We start from the raw sequence: 25,172 nt of genomic DNA, 5'->3' as shown, positions 1-25,172 counted from the left end.
GTTAACAGTATGTGAAAGTACAAAGCCGATGCTTTTGTTATTCAGAGCTCTGGGAATATAGTACACGTATCTTTGATTTAATGGTCCTTCGTCTTTTAACATATAAATATACAAATATTCACTTGAAAGCTCAGCAAATAATAGGAGGAAACTTCTGTTTTTGAATTACTTTTCTTACTGTTCTGTCCTTTGCTTTTCTTCCCTTTTGTTCATTGGTACCTTGGATTACTGTTTTACATTGCTGAGAAGCTCATTGTTCTGCATCGCTGTCTTATTTGCAGTTTTGTGTGATTACCAAAGCTGAAGTGAAAACTTACTGCATTTCAGAGACTTATGAACCATTTACTGATCTGTAAATACTACCTTAGCTAAGTAGAGAGCTGCTAGAGAAAAGCAAGCAAATCCTTCGCTTTTAAAGGAGGAAATTCATTTTCTCTGGAATGTGACAAAGGCTGCTAATCTTGTTTTCAAGAATTGGAGCAGAATTCTTTAAAATTAGCTGTAAAACTGGTCACAGCAGTATGTTCTTATTTCAGAAGACACCTCTTATTATTACTGCAGTAGGTTATACAAACACAGTAGCTTTTGTGTTAATAAATAGAAAATACTTACAAAATAAGTTAAACTTAAGTATTTGATTTTTGTTTGCAGGTCACTGATGAGCTGTTGGAAAAGATAGCATCAAGAAGCCAGAATATTACTGAAATTAATATTTCTGACTGCCGCAATGTATCTGACACGGGAGTTTGCATATTAGCGTGTAAATGTCCTGGACTGCTAAGGTATACTGCTTACAGGTGTAAGCAGCTTTCTGACACCTCTATCATGGCAGTTGCCTCTCAGTGTCCACTTCTTCAGAAAGTGCATGTAGGCAATCAAGACAGACTCACTGACGAAGGCTTAAAGCAGGTAACAATCCTTTCTATGTTTTTTTTTTGTAATCTTAGTAATTTTTTAATCTTATGACTTTTCATCAAGTACAGAAATGTATACAGAAGAAAGTTTTCAAGGACATAATTAAAATCAGATGACCTCTTTTACTTATAGATCAGGATATGGATATATATTTTTTTTAGTACCATATTTACTGTTTAGTTTGTAGTGCTGTAGTTTACCTTAGGTAAATGGAATTTTACTTTATCTTTACATCACAAAAATAGACAATTCAGATCTTTATTAGGCATACAGGAGTTATTCATCAATTTTGCCTCTTCTGTTAAAAAGAGTATTTAGGGTGAGTTGTGAAGGAGTTATGCTAAGTAAAATATTCTGTCGTCTAGTAAGCAGGCATTTACAGTTGCTTAAATAAGCCCTATGACTTTTTTAGTTCTTAAATGCTACTCTTAGCTTCTTTTTGTTGATTGTAGTTAGCAATCTCACTTTGTCATGTGTGTATTTATAATCTTTCTTGTTTTCATATAGTAATCATAAAGCCTGCAGATAAAGATGATTTTAAAGGGAATGCAGGAGCCCAGAGAAATCTTAACTACCATCACTTTCCAGTTCAGTCTAATATTCCTTTTCCTTTATTTTTAAATACCTGCTCTGATTTCATTAATTGCAGCTGGGTTCAAAATGCAAAGAATTGAAAGACATTCATTTTGGTCAGTGTTACAAGATCTCAGATGAAGGAATGGTCATTATAGCTAAAGGCTGCCTGAAGTTGCAAAGAATATACATGCAAGAAAACAAATTAGTAAGTATATGTCAAGTTTTTTTCCTCATGGCATTGTCACTGTCAAAGCTTTCCCTTGCTTTTTGTTACTTTAAACCTTTGGTCTGATTAAGTAGTTCACAGCCAAAAAGGATCGATCTACAGTCTTCTTTTAGATAAGCTATAGCTATAAGCTACATAAGCTTTTAGATATAGCTATATAGTTCAGAAAGTGACTCTGAGTACATGTTAAACTAATGCTATTTCAGACACGCAGTAACTTTTGCTTTTTGGCACGACATTCCAGAAATAAAGTGTTGGGTAGATTTTTGTGTGGGAGAATTTTTAGTACATATCAAGTGTTTGTTTTGTTTATATGAATATATTTTACAACAGTACAATGTGAATTTATATGAACTTAAAGATTTCAGTAGATTGGGAGTTGACTACAGATAAAGCACGCATAATCTTTATTTGAGTTATTTCACTTTCTCATTGGGATGCACTAGAGTGTGTTAGAGCAGTGTGCCTGTACTAGTGGAATGGAGTAATGTTGAGGAGTAGTACCAGTATCTTGTGTCCTAATCACTGCGAGTGAGCTCTGGAAAGATGGTTTCTAACGCTCAAGGCCAGTTTCCGCTAAGTGGTATACTAAAGCATTGGCTTTGTTTGTTTACTTATCTATTTATTTATTTATTCTAGAATTTAAGTAGACAAGTTTGCTTGCATCTGAATTCTTAACTTTCAGCTTAGGCCAGCGTTGTAACTTTTGGTTTGAAAACTGGTGAAGTGGAACAAATAAATTTTGGCTCTAAGGAAACAGTGTACTTTATACTCTGAGTCATTTGATGTATGGTTTAAAATAGGCAAGCATACTAATGACTAAGATGTTATGAGAGATTTGAGAAGAATTTCCCTTTTTAAAATAACTGTCATTTTGTTTTGTTTTGTTTTCACCAAATTGTAGGGATTTGATTAATTGGAAATAATAGCCAAAACAAAGATCTTGAAATAGTTCTAAGGCAAAAAAAATTGTGATGTTCCCAGTTGCTTTCCTCACCCTGGTTTCAAAGTAATGTTAAAGTAGGTCCATCTATCATCTGTACTCAAATGAATGGACTGTTATTATTTTTTCATCATTTCTGAAGGTTTGTCAAATAATTCGTCAAAACTCAGGCTTTGCATGTTTTTTTGTGAATGCAGTTATTAATTGTAAATTTTATTTAAACTGCTGCCCAATGTTTGTCAGACTTCAGTTTAGCTTTGTAAAGTCCACATTCAGCTCTTTATCAGTCTAGAGTTGTAAACACGAAATAAACTGCATTATGAACTCCTGGAGACTGAATCTATAAAGTATTCATGGATAATTCCAGTAGATGACAAAAGCACTGAAACTGCCAATCTTTTAACTTACTTGGGGCAGGATATTTTCAAATCTTTCTATTGTGAAATCTAATCTCGTATGATGAAGCAAGACAGATTGTATTTGTTACTGTAAATTGACAATTTTTTGCTTTCCTTCTTTCCATAAAAAAAAAAAAAAGATAATTGTTTAATAGCTTATGGGGCTTATAGAGGGCTACAGAGTTGATAAAGGTGCTGGAACACCTCTCTTATAAGGAAAGGCTGAGAGATCAGGGTCTGTTCAACCTTGAAAAAAGAAGACTCAGAGGTGCTCTGATCCACGTCTATAAATATCCAAGGTGCGAGAGGCAAAGAGACAAGACCAGACTCTTCTCAGCAGTGTGTGGTGATAGGATGGGGGGAAATGGCCACAAACCGAAGCACATGAAGTTCTGCACAGATGTGCATGGGAACTCCTTCACAGTGCAGTGACGGAGCAGTGGCACAGCTGCACAGAGAGGTGGTGGAGTCTCCTTCTCTGGAGACATTCAAGACCCGTCTGGACGCCTACCTGTGCAACCTGGGCTAGGGAGCTGCTTTGGCAGGGGGATTGGACTCGATGATCTCTAGAGGTCCCTTCCAACCCCTGCAATTCTGTGATTCTGTGAGTAATATTTGCTGTGATACATCTCATTTCCTATCTTATGTGAAGAAGATGGTTTTGGGAAGAGTGGGTGTGCGTATTTTTGAGCTGAACAGTAATGTTTTTGAAATCCTAATATTCTGTGGAAAGAAAGTGTCCTTGACATACAGTCTTGGTTTGTTTGCATGAAGTACATAAGACTCTCAGGTATTTTTTCTCCTTGTTAAATCTCTTCTGTTGCTTCTATATGTTGAGTCTGTGTATTAGGTTTTTTATTTTTTTCTTTCTCCTTTTTTTTTTTTTTTCCAGAGGTGCTCAAAGTTATGTGAATCTTACAGGCAATTTTTACTAACTTAGAACTAGAGTGCATTATAGGTGGTACATGATGGCTGCGTTTTCATGTAGGCTTGTCTCAGGCTAATGGATTTTATACTTCAAAAATACATCTATCGAGAAGCATCCAGCAGCTAAATAATGCCTTTGTGAATGTTACTTTACAGTGAAAGGTGGATCGGTGAATGCCGTTCTGTTGCTTCATCTGTTGCTAAGTAACTCCATTACCAAACTGCTGAGCAGAAACACAGAAAAAAGAATTTATGTTCTGATTGTTTAATATACTAGAATTTCACAGAAAAAAATAGATCCTTTTTTTTCTTTGAGATACATAATGGTAATAAGCAAAAGCTACAAATAATCAACAGCTTGAAAGAATGTGTGAAGAGAAAGTAAAGTATCACAAGGCTTGCTATATAAGGCTATTGTTTGCATAACAGTTCATGCTTTAAATCTCTTCAAAGCATATTTCTTTTTCCACTGTCATTTAAATGGAAGATTAATTGTATGCAAAATCTCTCTGAAGCCTACTGCCCCAAATAGGAACCTAGCGAAAATTTGCAAGACTTCTGAAGTGTGTCAGTTGAGTTCTCTTTCCTTCTCTGTTCTCAAACAGACAGATGTAATCAACCTATCTTACAGAAATTCAGTGTAAAGGGAGGAATGGACAAAGCTGGAGCCCTCCTAGCTTCTTGAGTTTTGTCGGATTTAATGTTTTATAGTCTTTATGATTCATGTGAATGAAGCTGGTGGTAGATGAATTGGGAGATTTTACTGTTAACTTTTTGTTTCTTTGTACCAACTTCTTTTCATCTTTCACCACAGAGAAAAAATACTTCGCTTCTGTTGAAAAATCAGAGAATGCTCTGTACTTACATACAATATTCAGACTAAGAAATAACGTGCTGGAGGGAACCCTAAAAGGTTTTGTGATTTATTTATGGGAGATGCACAACAAATTAGTGACTGCAGAACCTAATTGGGAGGTAGGTCCCTAGGGGCAATCTTACACAAGCTTTGTTTAAACTCTCAATTTTGTAATTATGAAAAGACTTCAATTTGATAGCCCTATTTCAGAGATGGGGAGATCTTTCTCTTCATAAATTCTTCACAGTGATTTTTTTGTTTCCTTTCCTCAACTTAGTGACTTAATGGCTAAAATTATGTTAACAGTGGTTGCCTAAACCTGGCAGGCGACAGTTACAGATTTGTACCTTCCTACTTCATGCAGTATCTGTTTTTTAGATTGTTATTTGGTGAACGAGCTTCTAAAGGATAAAGAAGACAGATGAGGATTTAGATGCCATAAGAGGTTGACAGCTTTCCTACTGCTATACATTCTTCCCTCGCTGTCTTTTATTTTAAGCGTGGTTAGGGGTAGATAGGAAATGATACTTGAAGCTGCTACAGTTGGAATCCTGACAGCATTTCTCCCATCCCAGTAATAGGATCTTGTTAAGTAAATAACTTAAAGAGAAATGATTTGTTTGACAGTTCTGAGATGCTGTCTACCTTAGCCACACTTCTAGTCACTTATTTATCTTCTGACTCTGTCCAGGGACACTACTGTCTGATGTGAGCAGAAGATAGCGTACATTTCCAGGTGACAAAATTTTGCCTTAATGGGCAAATTGATGTTTGATAACTTTTTCATGGTCCATATATAAAGACCCTTATTTTTATAAATATTTTAAAGGTAATTACTTGCTGTTTTTAGTAATTACTAAAGGTAATTAGTGCTGTTTTTAAAGTTCAGTACTTTGTTAGCAAATAACCTATAATTTTGTGTTAGCTGTAACAGTTATAACGTTTAAGATTTGTGAAAGATTTTTTAAGATTAAAAATACAACAGAAAGTCCTTTGTTTTTGTCTATCTCGTGCAAAGTAGGTGAATACTTAGACATTTTATAGCATTGACTGGAATTAATCTACTGTAAAATTGTATAGGACAAAATAAGTTCTCACATGTTATAAATATTCATGGCGTAGTGTGATCTGCTGTATTCATTTTTACATGGATTACTGAGAATCAATATTTTTTTTGGGTTTTTTTGTTGGTCTTGAGTTTGGAAATCAGCTCTCCTTCCTCTTATACATCAGCTACAAACCATTTATTTAAGCAATGTGTCCAAAGACCTTTGTGCATGGCAGCAGTGCAGACATGTGGAAAGTAAAGAGTACTTAGATTTGATTTCAGTCCAGGTAAATTGTTGGATTGGAAAAGTCATACACTAGACATCATCTGGTAATGTGAAGTTCTGAAGTATACAGTATATAGAAATCTCTCTCTTCTACTGGCAAGTGAAAAAAGGCTTTTTGGGGAAAACGTTTCATAAGAAATGTGATTTTCTTGCTTTCTCACCCCCAACCTATTGCATATACTATTTCAGTTTTTACATAATGTACATAATTATTTTAAAATGTTCTACTTGGAGAAATTTCAAGAAGAGAGGATAATTTCCCTATGCTTCCATGTGAATATTTTTCTCAAATATTTCTGACTAGCTTGCTTGATTTTTTTTAAGATTTTGAAGAACTGCAGTTTTTCCAGACTTTTCCCTATTACTATTTTTATTTTTATTTTTATTAAAAACTCATGTTTTCCATAGAAGTGTAGTTAATTTTCTTCGTAGATACAGAACCCATACATAGGACTATTTACTTGCTAAACATTTGCATACATATTGAATGTGATACCAATACAGAAACTGATCTCTATTATATATCATAACTCTGGACAGTGGTGCTTTATCTTTTGTCAAGTACTACATTAAAGCTTTCTAAAGGAAAAATTTGTTAACGTGACAGTGTTGGTAGTGGTCATTAATAATAGTCTTTAGTGTACTTTAGTTTGTCTAGTCTGATATACTAACAGCCACTACTGTGCTGCAAAAATAGTGTTCTGTGCTTTAAAAACATTCAGTAACTATGCTAAAACTAAGCTGAGACATGTAAAAATACACTCTCACAGAAGTTGTTTGAGGGATCTGTTCGGTATTAGAAGCAGTTGTGGAAAGTTTCTTTGTAAATCTAAATGATAGGCTGTTACTTTGTCCTTTTTTTGTCCACCTGGTAGCAGTTTCTCTAATACTGCTCTTAAGGGAAACCGTTTGTGCCTACTTTGGAGCTAAACGGTGAAGAAGAAGTCAAGGTATGTTTGTGAATAAATATGCGTTTTTTGTAAAGGTATTTGAGTGATTCATCCTACATCATCACATTTTCTATATAATTTTTTCTGTTAATAATTCAGCAATAAATACAGTACATCGTGTTCACCCTTAGGTGGCGATATTGACTTTGTATAGGACTTGAAATCTTCAATACTGCAAATTACTAACACAAAGCAGATAATCTCTGAATAGTGTGCTGGTACTACGTAACCTATTTTCTTTTTGGTTCAGCTGTCAGGATCACTGTTTAAGTAGTTCTTAAGTGTCTTCAGAATGTTGGCAACTGGTTTATGGTAAAGCTTATTCAAATATATAGTATTTGACTTCTGCAGTGCATTTATGTGTATTGTTACTGAAGTACCTCAAAAGATTTCTAATGTGTAGTTCATTAAATGTTTATGAAGAAAACGAAAAGCATTGGGTAGAATTTAGGGAAGTTGTGGGATATTTTATGTTTTTTTAAAACAGAAGGGTATAGCATGGACACGTGCACAGCTATGCTAGATATACGGAGTGTGTATTGAATTAATTGAAACTAACTGCTTCTGGAGATCCTTAGTGAAACCCTAGAGAAATCTGTTGTTCCTTGATTTCTTTTTCACCTGCTGCTAGGTAAGAGCACCTTCCACAGTGATAATGCTGGTTTGAACTAGTGCCTCCTTCAAGGCCAAGGTCTTCTGAGGATGCATATTTAGGAATACAAAACAGGAGACTTCTGGGCAACTACTGACTATCTTAATGAAATATATCCTTTGTTTTCCGTTCTGAAAACAAAGAGTACTGGATCTAATTAAGTAAATTACATTTATGCACTTCTGTATGAATTTTATTATTATTATTGTGCTATTACTTTTATAATGCAAAATAAAAGTATATTGAGTATTTCACTCAAGTTATTTTTCAAGGATATATATCAGAGAGAAAATAGTTTTGTTTAAGTCATTTATGTCAGGTGAGTTAGGAACCCCTTAAAATAATAACTTAGGCATTTTGCGTTTAAACACAATATGTCCTCCTAAATTATATTGGAAGTATTTTTATCTATTGTTCTGAAGGCATCACTGCAGGAAGGGACTTAGTAAAGCTGTAGGCTCAGGTGTTTTGTTTGTTTTCTTAGTTTTGTTTGTTTGTTTTAATATGCCTTAATGTTTCCATTTTTCACATGATTCACTTCCCCAGTGGGAGAAACTCTGGGCAAGCTTTATTTGTAGATGCAGGTGAAAGACATTTTTGATTTTAAGATTAAAAATTCAGTGCTTGTGAAACTCTTCAGTCTGACAGCAACAGAAACTGAAGTCCTCTTTTTGTCCACTAAACAGCATGAGCAGCAGCAGTGCGAGCTTCACCACACAGCCTTACCAGAGTGCTGCAAACCCTGACCTAGAGAGAGATCTCTATAGTAGGGGTTAAGGGTTCAGTCTCCATGCTCACTCAGCCTTTACTGTGGCTGCCAACGGAGTACTCATTTGTGATAGTGGTTAGATATCCATATCACAAAAGAACCAGGAATTGGACTGAAAGCATCAACTTATTTCATAAAAACCTTCTGAGGATCTGTGAAATGATTTAACTTCACTTACTGCAGCCAGGCCAGTGGTAGAAGTGAATGGCTCCATGTCCAGTTGCCACCCCCCTGAATTTAGTCTTCTTGGAAATACTAGTATAGCTTCTTTGTGCTATACTATGCAGAAACAAAATGAGAGGATAGACTGTGAGTTTTGTCTAAAGGCAGTTGTAAGCAGTTTTGCTTGACTTTACATGTGTACACTATGGCATAACATGAGATATATAACTTAGTTACTATGTGACTTTTCTGTTTTTTAGTCTGGTTATTGATCTCTTAACCAACTATTAGAAATCGTGAGTTGACTTGTCATGTATGAGTGTGTTTGAGTGTAAATTTTAGAAGGAGCTGGTGGAAGGAACCGGTGTTGTATTCTACATTGTTGAATTAATTATGTTTTTGGACCCTTCTGTTTAGGTTACGTGTGGTAGATTAAAAACAATAAAACAATAGTTTAAAAACATAAACAAAACAAATAACAAATAACTTGTGAACTTTTGTATGAAATTAGATGTCATAACACTAGCAAGGCTTTCTGTTACTGCTTGTGATAGATATATGTTTGAGAATTTTTTTTTTTTTTTTAGATCAAAAGGATGACAAAAATTTTAAGATTCCTGTACAAATATAATGGACAAATATAAAAAGCCAAAAGCAAATTACTCTTTTAAATCAGTCAATTTTTCTGCTTCATGCTTAAATACTGAGAGAGTCATTCTATGTTGTAAATTTAACACATACCAAAGGCAAGAAATGAATAGTATTTATAGGATATTTCTATATTTACTGGGCACACAGTGTTATCTTGCTTATTTTTGTTTTGTTTGACTTTTTTTTCTTTTAGTTTTTTTTTTTCCCTCCCATTTATTAGTAAGTTAGTTTATTTTTGCAGCTTGATTAAGTGCTTAACATAGAAAAAAAATCAGTGTTCAGCTCAGAAGATACCCATACAATTTATTTACTGTTTCAGTATTTTGTTTAACGTTACCTGCTTGTTATGTAAAAAGAATGAATGCAAGTAAAATGAAATTAATGGAAAATTTCAAGAGTACTTGACTTCAAAAGAGGCTTTTATTGTAGCAGTAAAACCTCTGCAACAATGTGTAACTGCTATGCTGAAGAAGAGTTATACAGTGAAATTATATTTATTTTCTTGGATTCTAATAATTAATAGATTTTACAATCTAGTTGCTAAAATTGTTAATAAACTAAGCAAAATGTGTAATTTTCATTTTGTAGGGTAGCTGTATATGCATTTTAGTGGACATAATAGATCTTTAATTAGATTGGAATAGGCGCTCATTTGTTTGCTTGGGGGTCTTTGTTGTTATTGCTGAATAAATTATTTAAGCTTTTAATCTGATTTAAAAATAATTATGGCCAGAGATTGGTAGCTGGATATGGAGCCTTTTGGATTGCTTGGTTGCATTAATTGCCATTTGAGTCAAGGAGCTAGATGTTATTAGCTGTGAACTTCTTTGGTCACTGGAAAGTACAGTGAAAAACTTTTTCACTAAAATATGAGTTTTAATATAAGTGTTACCTAAATTGAGTTGTACCAGGAATTCTCAATTCTGTTCCTGTAGAATTTGGTGATATTTTTTTTCCTGGGAGATGGAGGTGTTTCTGGTTTTGTTTATCAGTCTATCTATATCTTGTGGCAGAATATAATGCTGACAAACTGCACGAGTGACTTATAATTCTTCACTTGTTAATTTTATATCTTGATCTGTGTTGTTCTTGGTAAAAATACAGTCTTTCACCTGAGGATAAGTAATAAATCAGAACTGATAATACTTCTAGTGAGTTGTGATGCTTCTTGCTGAAAGAGATAGCAAGTTTGATGTTGTGAAGCAAATCCTTGAAACTGTCAGTTTAATTATTTTAAAATGCTGGTAATTTGCATCCATCAAAGATGATACCAGTCTGCTTTTATTTGTATGGAACAAAGACAATGTTATGTAAAGATATTGAACAGCAGACAGTAATTTTTCTTTACATCATCTCTTCCAGCAAATTTCATCTGAACTTCTTATACTTACGTAGCTAGAAAAATGAACATGTTAAATTTCTGAAACAGAGCGCAAACACTTTGTTCTATTAGTCCAGAATGCAAATTGTTAGGAAACTGTTCTTTTGTGGACTTTAACCATAGGTGCTGTTCTACCTAACTTTATCTAATCTTGAACAGCTGTGCTCCACTGATTTTCCAGGTTCCTTAGCTTAGTGTCCCCCCCAACATTTTAACTTTTAGTTTTTTTGATTTTTTTTTGCCATATTATCCATTTGGATGGGCATAATGCCTATTCTGTACAGCGTGGTCTTGCACCTGTAGCTGTTGTCCAGTCTCCTTGCACCATTGGATCCCCATATTCTTTCTGTTCTGGTAGAGTTTATAGCTTCTGCTGATATTATTCAGAAGTCATTGTTTTGTAAAATTATTAGCTTATTTTAAAACAGTTGTTTGAGAGTCTAGGAAATAATTTGTCTGTCAGTGATGTTAACTTATGAGTGTGTGCTCAAGAGTTGGACTTTGTTGATTCTTGTGTGTCCCTTCCAACTTAGGAAATTCTGTGATTGTAGACTGACAATAGGAATGATTTGCTGGGAAAAGATTGTATAGTATGGTAAGTACAGAAGAATGAAGTAAGCATGTTTTCTTTTTAAACTGCGAAAATGTAGAAGTAAAACCAAAAACCTATGTTATGAAATTATAACAAAAAAAAATGTGAATGAATGGCAGGTGTTCATTTGCTTTTAAAATATTTTTCTGGTTAGGCGTAGAGGATATTTAAACAAAAAGGAGCACACAATGACATTTTAAAGGGTAATCAAACAACAAAAAAGTTGGTACTGCTAATATTATATAACTAGAACTTAAATATCCTAACTGTACTGATATTTGGAGGCCTAATCACAGAGATTAATTCATAATAAAATAAAAATGTGCTCTGAATAAATGCTCTGAAATGAACTTACCTTTCTGATTATGGCTGAAAGTAAAGGGCTACCTAGCTTGCGTCACTTGATGTAAAGCTCTTGAGAGCTGAATTTTGTGTAAGGTGGAAAAGCACCTGTGAGCTCTCTTAACATTTTACAGTGATGATGCTACATGCAGTGCTGCTGTTAAAGGCGTGGCTGTTATTCAGCTGTTGTCTTCCTCATTAACATGAATGCCACATTCCTAAAGAAGGATTTCTTTCTGTGACTTCTGATACTCTGTAATTTTGCACCAGGGAAAAGCTGGCCAATGTATAGGCTATGCTACAACAATATAATGCTTGCAGAAATGATGTCTATTTTGCATGGAATGTCTGCTTTGCCTGCAAGTCTTGATGCATCTGTGCAGGTATTTTTTGTGTTTCCAAACCTGTCAGTGTTTGGTGATTTTTTTTTTTTAATCTCCAAAAGGGGCTTCTATAAAAACTATTCAATGATTTTCTTTACAGTCATCTTTGAACTTTTTAATTCTGTAACTTTTTTGATGTGTATACATACATACATATATATGTATATATTTAAATAATAAAGTTTTGGGATGTATTGAAGTCATCTGAATTGTTTGTTTAGGTTTATTTTTTAAGGGAGGCAGTCTTTCTTACATTACTTCTGATAGCTGTTGATATTGTGCAGCCTCTTGAAAATAGTAAGGAATACTTAAGAATAAACAGAATACATATAGTGCATAAGATGAGTAAGGGTTTGTGATTGTGTCATTGACACTGTTTGATTTTAATGCATACTGCACGCAAGTATTTAAATTGAAATGATCTCATTATTTTAAAATGTGAATTTCTACAATGAAAGTAGTATTTGAGAATTTCTGCTTTAGATATTTCTGAAGAAAATATCAAGGTGCCTACCTTAGAAGCTTATCTATGCTGCAGAACAGCTTTATTTGGTACTGTTTTCAACTGGTTTTTGTACTACTCATTGCATCTCAGACTGTCTTAGAAAATTACTTCTTCCTATAAAAACTGTTACTATGCTAGTCTTTTTAATTTTATTCTTCTTTCCATGGCTTAAGTACTATTGAGTCTGAAAAGCACTCTGCAGTGTGTATTGCTCATTTGTGATACGTACTCCAGATTTTGAAGTGTTTGTAACAAATTTCCAGTAACAAATATTGCAGTACATTTAAATGAGTTAGAAGCAATATGCCTTTGAGTTAACATAGAAACAGAAAATTATTTGTTGTCAGAAATCTGACACAAGGTACAGCTTTCTGTGTTTTAAAAGAAGTTTTATTAATGAAATATATGTTGCCTAATTTTATGTTCAGGTGTGAGCTTTATCTTTGATACCATTAAATTAAGTTGAAACTTTTTTTCACAATATTTAGATGTGTAGAAGTTCTTTCTACTGTTTCTCTACTGTAGGAGTTTTATCTCTCTTGAGAAAGGTGTTGCACATAATCTATTACAGAAGGTTTACTATAGCTGACCTTTTGTTTTTTTCAGTTGTGATAGAAGTGCTCAGTGAATTTATATAAAACTTATGGGACTCCAGTGCTTGTAGAGATAAATGACTGCTTTCTTGTGCTAGTAGAAAATCTCTCTAAGCAGTGAATTTTAAACTTGAATGGTGATACTTTTATTCTTGTGGTATTACACAAATGAAGACAACATGATCATTCTTTGAGAAAAGTAAGTTTTTTTTTGGCACAAGGTAACAAAGTTCTTGTGATTATATCTAGTAAGGCTGTGATGTCCTGTGAATGCCTCTGTCTCCACCATATTCCTTGTCTTTGGTGTGGATAAAGTTACCTGGAAATTCAAACCTCTGACTCAGAAGATAATTTCATGTATTTTTGCTGCAGGAATATTTCACATAACATGGCAGTAGTTTACTTGTGGCTTTCATGCAGTTAGCGCTTCAGCCACATTACTGTGTGGTGCTGTTTAACTGAGTAATACATGCACAGCCTTGTCCCAGTCCCAGAATTAAAGTATCAGTGGGATAAGTGAAATCTGGTGGGAGGTGAAATCTGTGACTGATGTGTCATATTGGATGTTTCTGGTCTCCTTGGTAGGGGCGGGATGGTTTTCAGCAAGGGAGCTGAAGGGTGGCTGTGTCTAAGGGAGGGGTGAGGCTGTATGCAGTTGGCAGTGACGTGATTGAGAATATCTGGGTAAGAAGGGACAAGCAAATAAATTGAATGTTGCTGTGGGATTCTACTGTAGGCCATCCAGCCAGGGTAACTAAAACAATGAAATATTCTTTAAGGAACTAAGAGATCAGCCACACTTGTTCTTCTGAATGACTTCACCTTGCTAGACTTTTAACTGGGAATACCATACAGTTGGTAAAAATGTGTCCAGAAGATACCAGAAACACCTTGATGATAACTTTCTGGTACAGGTACTAAGAGAAAAGACTAAGAAGGGTGCTCTCCTTCAGTTCTTACTTGTAAGCAGAGGGGATCTTATGGATGAAGTGGCAATTACTGACCACAGAGATCATGAGGTAGTTGAATCTAAATTCTTTGATGGTAGGAGTAAAATTGACATCAAATCTTTGATTCTGGATCTGGGGAGGGCAGTTTTCATTCAGGCTGTTCAGAGGACATGTTAGTTGTCAAGGTCCCCTGTGAAGCTGCTTATGAGTGCATTGAGGTCCATCAGTGCTGGTCACTTTTGAGGTACTGCCTCTTAAATGTACAGGAACAAGCAATTCCTTTTGAACTTAATGAGGTTCAGCAAAGCAAATAGCATGGTTTTGCAGTTGCATTGAGGTAATCCCAGATATGTACACAAACTGGAAAAATAGTTTCTTGAGAGTAGCCTTGCTGAGAAGAGCTTAGAGGTCCTGGTTGATGAAAAACTTAACGTGAGCCACACAGAGTGGGTTTGCTGCCCAAATTCTGGCCAGCAATATCCTGGATTCCATCAGAAGAGAGGTAACCAACAGAGCAAGAGAGATGATTGTCTCTCTCTGCCCTTGTGAGGACACAGATGGAGTTCTGTGTCCAGGTATTGGGCTCTAACACAGGAAAGATTTGGAGCTTTTGGAGAGGTTCCAGAGGAGTGCCACAAAAATGATCCAAGGAATGGAACATACCTTTCCTGAAGGCTGAAGGTAAGGTGAACTCATCATGGCCTTCACGATAAGGTGAACTCATCGTGAACTTCACGATAAGGTGAACTCATCGTGGCCTTCCAATATTTAAAGGGAGTTTATAAACATGAGAGAAGCAACTTTTTACATGGGTAGATAGTGATAGGACAAGGAGAAATGGTTCTAAATAAAGGAAGGGATGTTTACCTTACTTGTCAGAGGGAAGATTTTTACTGAGAGAGTGGTGAGGTGCTGGAACAAGTTGCCCAGATTGGCTGTGGATGTCCCATCCTTGGAGGTGTTTAGGGTCAGGTTGGGCAGGGCTCTGGGCAAACTGCTCTAGTACTTGATGTATCAATTGACAACCATGCCCATGTCAGGGGGTAGGAACTTCATGATCCTTGAGATAATTCCCTTCCAACGAAAGCCATTCTATGGTTCTGTGAATTCCAGTATGTAAGACGACAAGCAGGTGGGGCAGAATGTTTAGTTGGATAAACAGGGATCTTATTCTTGATCTCAGTCAGGAAAATAAAGTGTATAGATACTGGAGGTGAGGTGGAGAAATAAGGGAGGTCTGCAGATACGCTGTTCACCACTGCAGGGAGAAAATTTGTGTGGCCAGAGCTCATTTAAAATTGAAACTGCTCAGTATTGTGGGGGCAATAAAAGGAACATTTAAAATTTTATTAAGAGCAAAAGGAAGACCAGAGATAACACTGGCCCTTTACTTGGAAGGGGATTTTCATCTCACATTGATAAAGCAGAGACATTTAATGCATTCTTTAACTCTGTCTTCAAAACTGATAATGGGCTTTGGGACCCCTGGATCCTTGAGTTGGAGGTCTGTGACTTTGTGTTAATTAAAACACCCAGCCAACTTGGAACTTTTTCAGGATTTGCTGCTCCAATTGGGTGCACATAAGTCACTGGGACCTGATGGGATTCATTGCAGGGTAGTCAAAGAACTGGCTGATGTCATTGTGAGACTTCTCTCAATTACTTTTCAACAGTCCTAGTAATCTGGAGAGGTCCCAGTCAACTAGCAGACGTTGTCTCATTTTCAAGAAGGGCAGGAATGAAGACCCTGGTAATTTCAAGCCTGTCAGTCTTACTTTGGTGCCTGGTAAAATTGTAGAGAAGGTTATTCTTGGAATTGCTGAAAAACAACTGAAAGACAATACAGTTGGTTTGTTGGTCACAACAAATATGAGTTCTCAAGAGGAAAGTCCTGTTTAACAAATGTAATTTCCTTTTTTTTGACAAGATTACTCACCTGGTTGTCCATGGAAAGCCAGGTGATATGATATTTTTGGATTTCAGCAAAGCTTTTGATACTGTTTCTCACAGTATCCTCCTTGCCAGAATGTTCAGCACAGGTAATGTGGGTGAATAATTGATTGATGAGCTGGGCTCAAAGTGTTAATAGTATATGGGGTTACTTAAGGCTGCTGGCCAGTCACTTGTGGGGTGCTGCAGGGATCCATTTTAGGGACAGTTGTCTTTTATGTTTTAATAAATAAAGTAGGTAACTTGAACGTATATGGGGTATACTTGTGGAAGACCCTGTACTGGAGTAACTGTTGACTCCCTTAAGGGTCTTGAAGAGAGACCTTAACAAATTAGAGAGCTGATGTTTTACAAGAACAAGGTGGATTCTGCACCTGGGAAAGGACAACCCTGACAATGTGAATAGATGGGATGAGAAATGTGTGAAAAGCCCCACAGAAGGGGATCAAGGGACTCGCTGATGGCAGATTGAAGATGAGCCAGCTGAGTGCGCGGGCAGGCAAAGGGTCAACTGTACCCTGGGATGCACCAGGCCCAGCACTGCCACTGGGAGAGGGCAGGGGTTGTCCACTCTGCTCTGTGCTGCACTGCCTCACCTCCTTCACTGTCTGCAATTTGGGTGTCACAGCGTAAGAAGGACATAGAGCTTTTAGAGGCTGCAGCTCTCTCAGGGAGCAGAGGGCAGTGCTGAGCTCTGCTCTGTGTGAATGCGACAGAGCCCGAGGGAACGGCATGGAGCTGTGCTGGGGGTGTTAAGGAAAGGTTCAAGGTTCTTCAGCAGAGGACGGTGGGCACAGCCCCAAGCTTCCAGAGTTCAGGGGGTGTTTGGACAGCACTCTGAGGCAGAGTTTGTATTTAGGGTGGTGATGTGTGAAGCTAGGGGCAGGAGGTTCTTTAGCTAGGGGTTCTTTGCGTCCCTTCTGACTCAGGGTTTTCTGTCCTTTGATACATGTGTAGATAATTGTTTTCCTCTCCGGAAAGCTGTCTCTACTTGTGCTGAAAAGTTCTATGTGAAGAATGAACATCCTGTGTACATAGGGAGAGATACTGTTATTCTTTCATTTTTTCACTTTACATGAAAGTAGGAATTCAGTCAGTGATAGCTTGTAACATAGGAGTACATTTGACATCTCTGTGTATCTACATCTTCCCTTGTTGAGGTAATGCAGAAAGCATCTGTTAATTAATAGCTTTTCTTTCTACAGTGACTTGGCATTTAAAGAATCATAGAGTCATGGAGTCCTTATAGTTGCGAGGGACCTCAGAAGGCCATCTAGTCCAACTCCCCTTCATTGATCAGGTACACTGCAGCTTGATCAGATTGCCCAGTGCCTTATCCAGCCTCACCCTCGAAAGTCTCCAGGGACTATTTGCTCTAATCCTATGAAGGCAATAATAGTATACTTTGTTCATAAAATTAGACAATTATAGAAAATAAAGAGGAGGAACATAAAGGTGTTTTTTTTTTTTTTAATTCTGACAGTTTTTAACTGAGTGTTTTAATGAGGTGAAACAAAATCCAGGTACCTTTTTTTATCATTTTTATCAGATCTAGGCTACTTAGTAAAAGAGAAAAATGTAAACTGTGCATTATAAACTGTTTCATGATTTGTGAGATGTGGATATTTTTTTGTGTGTAGAACTATTTCCACTTACTTACGTCTGCTCTTGAATTGGCTTGAAGATAAATGAGTTACAAGAAATAAATCACACTTTAGATAGAATATACATATATAGAACAGTTGAAAATTTGGTGTTTGTAGCAATATAGCTTTAATGAGCTGAAGAGTGTTGTTTCCAGTTGGTTCAGATGCTACTGGTTTTGCAGAAATTTTTCTTTTATGCTGTGTTCAAAACATACTCCACTGTTTTCAGTGTGTATTTGAAAAACAGAGGTTCAGATATTTTGTTCTGCAGTGATATGGGGTTTATATTTTCAAAGAAAATTTGTGAAAAAGAAAAAAAAATGTACATCCGGTAGTTCAAAAAGAAATCTTAATAGATTATTCTTGAATTAAACATGCTTTACCTCTTTCTACTGCCAGTACTTTGAGGAAGCTGTCCTATGACAGAAGTTAAATTTAGCTGCATAAAAAAAAGGCAGAGGCAGATTAAAGATTTAGGTATTTTGGCACATGACTTTGTTCTCAAACCGTATTGTTCCTTTCACCTGGTAAATGTTGATCATATCATTCTTTATGCTACAGTCATTGGTATTCTGTGACTGTGTTTGCTAGGATAATCGATAGTTACTGTTAATCATAGCAGAGTGCAATTCTCTTTCATATAATTCTCCAAGAATAGTTTTTTCTGATGAATTTTACTATCTTAAAACTAGCACTCAGTTCCTCTAATTTGCAAAATTTAATTCATACACATATATATATATACACACACATACATATATATATATATATATATATATAAGGTGAACACTAAAAAATATTTTTCTCTACTGAACTACACCAAAAAGAGAAAGGAGAAAATTACTGCTGCTGTTATTACTTTTAACATGTTTGTCGCTGTGTTCAGAAGATTTATGCTTATGGTTTTGCTTAATTTAAGCTTGTCATCCAGAAAAGTTAAATGAGTAAGTGTAGCATGTAGTTGCTTTCGTATGCCACAAATCAGTATTTTTGGAAAAACAGCTTTGATTTTGAAAATGAATATTATTGATTAACTATCAATTCATTTAATATTACCATCTGTGTAGTTTTTACTAGCTGCACAGCAGTACAAAGATTTGATTTTAAGACCTTAAATTTTCTGCTATTTAGAATTTCCCCTTTCGTTAATTTGGACAGAAATTTCCCTGAAGTTTCCAAGCAAGATGTTTTGCTTAGAAAAGTTTGAAGAAAAAAAGGAAAAAAAAAAAAGGTGAGGGGGTGGATGGAAATATGTTTTAATCTCTACATGTGAATTGGAAAATGTTAAGCTTTTCATCCTTCATTAGTACTGAATTTTAGGAGAGAACATCACTGTAAGATAAAGTATTGTTGTATTAGGCAATAACGAGGTGGTTTCGGGATGTGCCACGATTGTACCTCCCCTGCTCTGCTATGTAAATCATGACACATGCTTGGGGGCATAGATGAAGCGCATAGGATATATAAGCTAGTGTTTGCTACCAATAAAGTGCCATTCTGCTGTTCACTGTATTGGTGTGAATGTACAGCTCTACGGCACTGATGTGGGGCAGATCAGGACCACATGATCATTCACCAATGGTGATCTCAGCCCTTTCTTATAGAATAGCTTCCATTAGTTGAGCCACTGCCTTTGGGTCGAGGGGTACCTATGTAGGACCCTCCTCCCCGACCACTACTGGGAATGCGGATGTATCTAGGAATCCTTTTTCTTCTAACGCCTCCCTAACCTTGGACCAGTCTGTTCCCAAGCCCTGCTCTCAATTCCCACCCCCTGAATGACGCCACGTTGGCATTCCACCTCCAGAGGGGTGATAGGAGGGGCTAGTCTAGGGGTGATAACACTGGCGCCACAAATCTTTTTTGCCCCCAGAGAAAGAGTGTGTGTTCTGCCCACACCCACGCCCCCTCCATTTCTCCTGAGGCTGCAAGGTTATACAAAGAAGGATACAGCGGTTGGCACGGATAGGACTGCGGGGCAGCCGGGGGGGTCGGCGGTAACGGTTGGGTGGTGGTATCTTCAGATGAAATGGAGGCACTGCCATCACCTTGTTGTCCCTGTTTGGGTGCTGAGGGCATAACCGTGGCAGCAAACGCCATTTTGGGGATATTGTCTTCCTCAAGATATCGGCAAAAAGATGCGCTCATGGAGCGACTTCTCCCAGCGTTAGCAGGTTCCAGCCCCAACATAATGCGCAATGCCTGATTAATCTTGCCCTCCTCCCTTGCTGCCTTGAGCGCCTCAAGAATTAACCCCCACGTTTTAAGCTCCGCACTCTTCTGTTCCTTCATAGTGTACTGGGCAAGCACAGAGGTGAGACAGTCCCACCTAGTGTGATCTTAAACATCCTTGGGGGAGGAAACATTCCCCAGCCTTTCCAGGCAAGCAAACATCGCGGCAATGTCCTTCTTAGAAGGAACATTCTTGCCGCAATAGTCTACAAAATTGAAAGATTACCTTTATAACTTGATCCATCACCAGCATGGTACTGATGGCGCGGTCCATGAGCTAGCCGCTCCCCGACCCCACAGACTTACTCTACTGCCATGGCTCCTGCTCCCCACAGGCTCACACCGCCGCTGCAGGCACATCTCCAGTCTCCTGTGGACTTAAGTCGCTGCCGCGGGCGAACTCAGAATATTTCAAGCGCAAGTGGTGCCTCGCATCACGTCGGGGTCACCATTTGACATCATGAAGTTCTACGGCACTGATCTGGGGCAGAGCAGGACCACAGAGCTGTACATTCACACCGATACGGTGAACAGCAGAATGGCATTTTATTGGTAGCAAACACTAGCTTATATATCCTATGTGCTTCATCTATGCCCCCAAGCATGTGTCACGATTTACGTAGCAGATAACAGAGCAGGAGAGGTCCTATCGCGGCACGTTCGAAACCGCCTCATCATTGCCTAATACAAGTATGCACTTTTACTTTTCAGTTGCCCTCTGAAAAGTGTAGCTTGCTGATGTTCAAAGCAAGGTTTGAAAGGAAAGTAGTATTTTTATTTTTCTGCCTGTATTGCCTATGTTAGAAGTCCTTCAAGGAGGAGTACTTAAATAAATATATGTATAGCCATGTGTCATGGTAAGGTATAGGCATAATGGGGCCATTTTCTGTTGAGGAGCAGAGATGATTGGAAGTCTGCCTGAAATTGCCAAGCTGCTAGGGGCTGCTGTTAGTTTTGTTTATTTATTTACTTGTTTCCCTTATGTGGGTTTTTTGTTTCTTTTTTTTTTGCTTCATGATTGTAAGTGAGAAATGCTGAAAAATGAAAAAAATGTTGAAGCCAGGAGGCTTCTACTATCTTTAATCTAGCAAATGGATGCAACAATTTGAAAAGGGTTCCCACACTTCTTCCAGTAACTCTCCATCCCCATGGCAAAAATCAGTGGAATCTGTTGGAGAGCTAAAAGCCACACACTATGATAGAACTTCTGCTTTGTCAGCTTTAGGTAAAATGCAATGGTTTTGTGTTGGAAGAGTTGGGAACAGTTAAGAATTATGTTGCTCTGTGGTAAAAATTTTATGTGTTTTCTTTTTTTTTTTTTTTTAGGATTAGTCAATGAATATAGCTCAGGGATTGAACAGAGTAATAAATTTGGAAACCCTTGCTGATTGAGTCTTCAAGCTGAGCGAACTGTGCTTGCTTTTCCAGAAGTCATATGTTCTGTGATATTGAATAGTTGCTTTATAAAAGGATGCTCTAAACCTCATTCTTACATCTTTTTTCATGATTTCTCTTACAGTTGAGGCGAGGCCTCGTCATTCTTATAAATAATGCCGCTCTTCAAACATATCTAGTCTGATAGCTTCTTCTGACTTGCTTCTGATGGAGGGGAATGATGAGCAGTGGTCAGCTCTGTCCCAAAATGAACTCTGTCCCAGTCTCAATTTTCTAACATTTTTCTAAATCATTGTTATTAACGTTGCTTCCGAGAACGAACATGAGCTGGTTTTGTCATAGAGGATGAGTAATTTCTGCTCTTTATGGTCTTGTATGTAAAAAAAGATAAAATAATTCAACTGAACTAACCATGGAATAAAAGATGCACATCATAAGGCACAAAATAGCTCGGAAAAAATTTGTTACTGAATATTTTCTTTGGGGTACTGCTTCCATAAAAGGAAAAAAATGGGAAATTTGGTCTTAAAAGATGTAGTCCTCCGGATTGTGATTGAGTTGGGATTCATCTAGATGAATGTCATTGCAAACAAGTATGATAGGAAATGTTAAGTCTCTGCTAGGCAAGGACTGTTTTTGTCATAAGGAGACATTCTGTAGACTGCTTTTTTTTTTTCTCATTTTGTTCTATGTTACACATGCATTTTATGAGCATTTGCCAACATACTTTAGTTATATAAAGCCTCAGTTATAAAAATATGAGGGCTTAATGTAAGTTCAGTGTACTGTACTAACTTTTATCAACTACACTAAACATTTTTGTCAGTTTTAAACCTATTTCTGTATGAATATACAACCCAGCAAGTGCATAGAATGTACATATGAATCATGCAGATACTGAAGCACCAAGACATTCACAGTCAAGTACCTGCTGTTTGTTCAGTCCTAGAATTACTGTTGGAATCTAAAGCATTTTATTAAGCAATATTAGTATGCTGTTACATGTTTTCCTCCTTCTAAATACAAGCTCTGCCTTAGGTAATTCTTTTTCCATAACAATATATGCATACTTTTAATTTTAAAAATTGATTAGTTGAAGTAAATTATATTCATCAATATAGTATTAAGAAAAAACTCTGCTACATCATAATTGTGATGTTATGCTTTTTTTTCCTAAAGCCCTTGCCACTTTTAGCAGTTTCGTGAATTTGATGAGCTGTGGCCAATACGTTGTACTATATAATATAGTGAAAATGTTTATTGAAAGTTATTATTTCTCTAAAAATGAATTTTGAATTTTGTTGTCTGGAAAACCATTTGAAGGAACAGAAAGGCTTCTGTCTTTTCTAGGTTTAATTCCTTTAAAAGTTCAAATAATAGATCACAATTATGATGCAATGCCATAATTTTCCCCACTGTTGCTATTCAGTGCTACTGAGATCCTTTTAAGTTGACTGAAGTGATACTCTTTTCCCTCAAGCGTTCCTTCTGTTGAGCTCTTTTCTCTTTGTCTGATATACTTTCACAGTTTCACATTTTTCAGTTATTGACACCAAGTTTGTTCAAGGTCAGTTTGTCTAGCTCTGAATCAGTAGGTTTTATGCCGTTAGGAAGTGAAGTGTCTCCCTCCACAATGTATAAGAACTAAGTTTTGAAAGTGTTACTGTTCTGTTTCAGAAATTACTATCCAGAATTGTTCGGATAAGAGGGCTGACATAGGTTATGTTGTGCTGTGTACAAAATCTTTCACTAGGATTTGAACTGTAAGGGAGAGGATCTGGTGTGTGGTTGTTTTTTGTTTGTTTGTTTGTTTGTTTTTTGTGATTCTTTTTCTTATGGTGTTGTTTTGTTATTTTCTTTGTTGTTCTTTTTGTTGCAATAGTAGTAGCAGGTGCAAACGCATTCTGTTTATACTTTTACTGAGTGCAAGCCATTAGTGTAGTACTGAGTGTGCGTCAGCCTGCTGCATGTTGTAAGACAGGCTTTGACTTGACATTATGCTGAACTTGTTCAGTTGACTTCCATTTACTCTGATTTACAAAGATTAACCTGAAATAAATCCTGTATCGATAGACTTTATGCTCAGTCATTGTAAATGCATCTCAGTATCCAGGCTGCAGAGTCTGTGTGCCGTTCATAATCTCGTTTGACAGGGAAAAAAGTGTTCTTCCTTCTTGCACTTGGTCATCCATTTACATGAAACTTAAAATTTCAATGAACTTTTCAACTGTTTATGGGAAAAGTAGCTAGCAGTCTCCAAATGCCTACGGCTTTCATTATTTTTCAAGTCTGCTGAACTTAAGTTTGTGGGGTTTTTTTTTCATTATCTGATGGTTGTTTTTTCCTCCACTTCCTATTCTAAAGAAGTTGAACTATTTGTTATTTAGGCTCTGCTTGAACTCTTGGTGTATGCAAAGGTGGCTCATCACTTTGATTCATCTGTTTTATTACTTTTTGTTCTGATAAGACAAGAAGTACTGCAGATGCTTTTTGCTTTTCTTTTCTTGGACCTTGTGATTGTTTTTATCATCTTCATGAGCTTCTCATGAGCCCTTCATATTTTTATTCAAATTAGAAACCTATCAACTGTTCTAGTTTAATTCTAACAGGTTTTTTTTCCTAGTCTCCTCCTGTTGTTCTGTTCTGAAGACCTATTCTGTATTCAATTTTGTATTACATTCATCCATTTGTATTACATTCATCCAGAAGTCCCTTCCTTAGGTTAAAAAAAATGCTACAAATATTATTAGATAAAAAGGCATTAATGGAAGATAGTCTTTTATTTATATATTTCAGGCAGCCATTTTTTGTATTAGAACTACAGAGAATCAGTGTATTTCTTACCTTTTATTAAGCTCTGTTCCACACAGCCATATGATCACAGTGCTTTAGCATTATGAATTAGTTACAAGGCAGACAAAAACATCTCTTTTTGAATCTTTGCTTACGTTCTGCGTTTCCTGTCTAATCTTGAAGCATCTTCAGTGCTAAGTAAATTGTGATGTTAGTATATGGGCCTATGGGTTTTTGATGGGAGAGGAATAAGAGGTAAAAGCAGATAGATCATTTTCTCTGCATTCTTTCACTTCATTTCGGGAGTATTTCGGGATGCATGTCGGGAGGTCAGCAGGTTATGATGCACCATTGCTTTGCATGATTATCTTGTCACAGGAAGTTCAGTAGGCCTTGACAGATGCTGTTCTACTTAGATTATTATCTCAGGTCGTTATTTTAAAGTTGAAAACAGAGGGAGAAATGGGTAAAAATTTCAAAACAACTTAGCTAGAATTTAAACAATGACTGGAGATACTGATTCCAAATGTTTTAAATGTTAGCTAGATGTACAGTGCTTTAGAAAGTGTGATTTCAGTTTTGGAAATTAACAGAACTGCTTTCCTAAATTCAAGTTTAAGTCCTCAGGAAATTAATTCCAAAGACTTTTAGTGTCCTCAGTTCATATTGACTTTAAAGTATTATTGTGCAACAGTAAAGAAGTCAGGACTTAAATTTTGTTTAGGACTTTCAGTCCTTTGTACTGAATGGTTAACTGCTGTTTCTAAGTGAGATTGGATTCTTTATTATGTGAATTTCAGTTCTTTAACTGGAATTGCGGACATAAAAGAAGTTTTATACCTTTGAAATATATGCGACTAAACTCAAACAACAATATAAGTAAATCGTCTTTAATTAAAACCTAAAATGAAAACCCCTAGTTCTCTTATTTAGTATAGTACTGTCTGCATTTTTTTTGTTTTAACTGTTTTTTTTACAATCCCAAGTAACATGATCTAAGATCCTCCTGTTTTTTTCCTTATCTGCTGCTAAGACATACAGTACTTCCAAA

The 25,172-nt window shown here is 36.4% G+C and overlaps 1 protein-coding gene across 1 annotated transcript in view; it reads left to right on the top strand.

The window, feature by feature from the left end:
- The window catches only part of FBXL17 (F-box and leucine rich repeat protein 17), a 284,489-nt gene that overhangs the window by 17,625 nt on the left and 241,692 nt on the right, over positions 1–25,172 (top strand). Inside the window, exons 3-4 of the mRNA XM_065744235.1 lie at positions 652–909; positions 1,565–1,696. Of these exons, the coding sequence (XP_065600307.1) occupies positions 652–909; positions 1,565–1,696 (390 nt within the window). The remainder of the gene's footprint in view (positions 1–651; positions 910–1,564; positions 1,697–25,172) is intronic.

The sequence above is a fragment of the Cyrtonyx montezumae genome, unplaced genomic scaffold (assembly GCF_038088225.1).
Source record: "Cyrtonyx montezumae isolate F1298 unplaced genomic scaffold, pur_monq_1.0 scaffold_30, whole genome shotgun sequence".
Lineage (NCBI taxonomy): Eukaryota > Metazoa > Chordata > Aves > Galliformes > Odontophoridae > Cyrtonyx > Cyrtonyx montezumae.
This window is presented reverse-complemented; position numbering and strand designations above follow the sequence as displayed.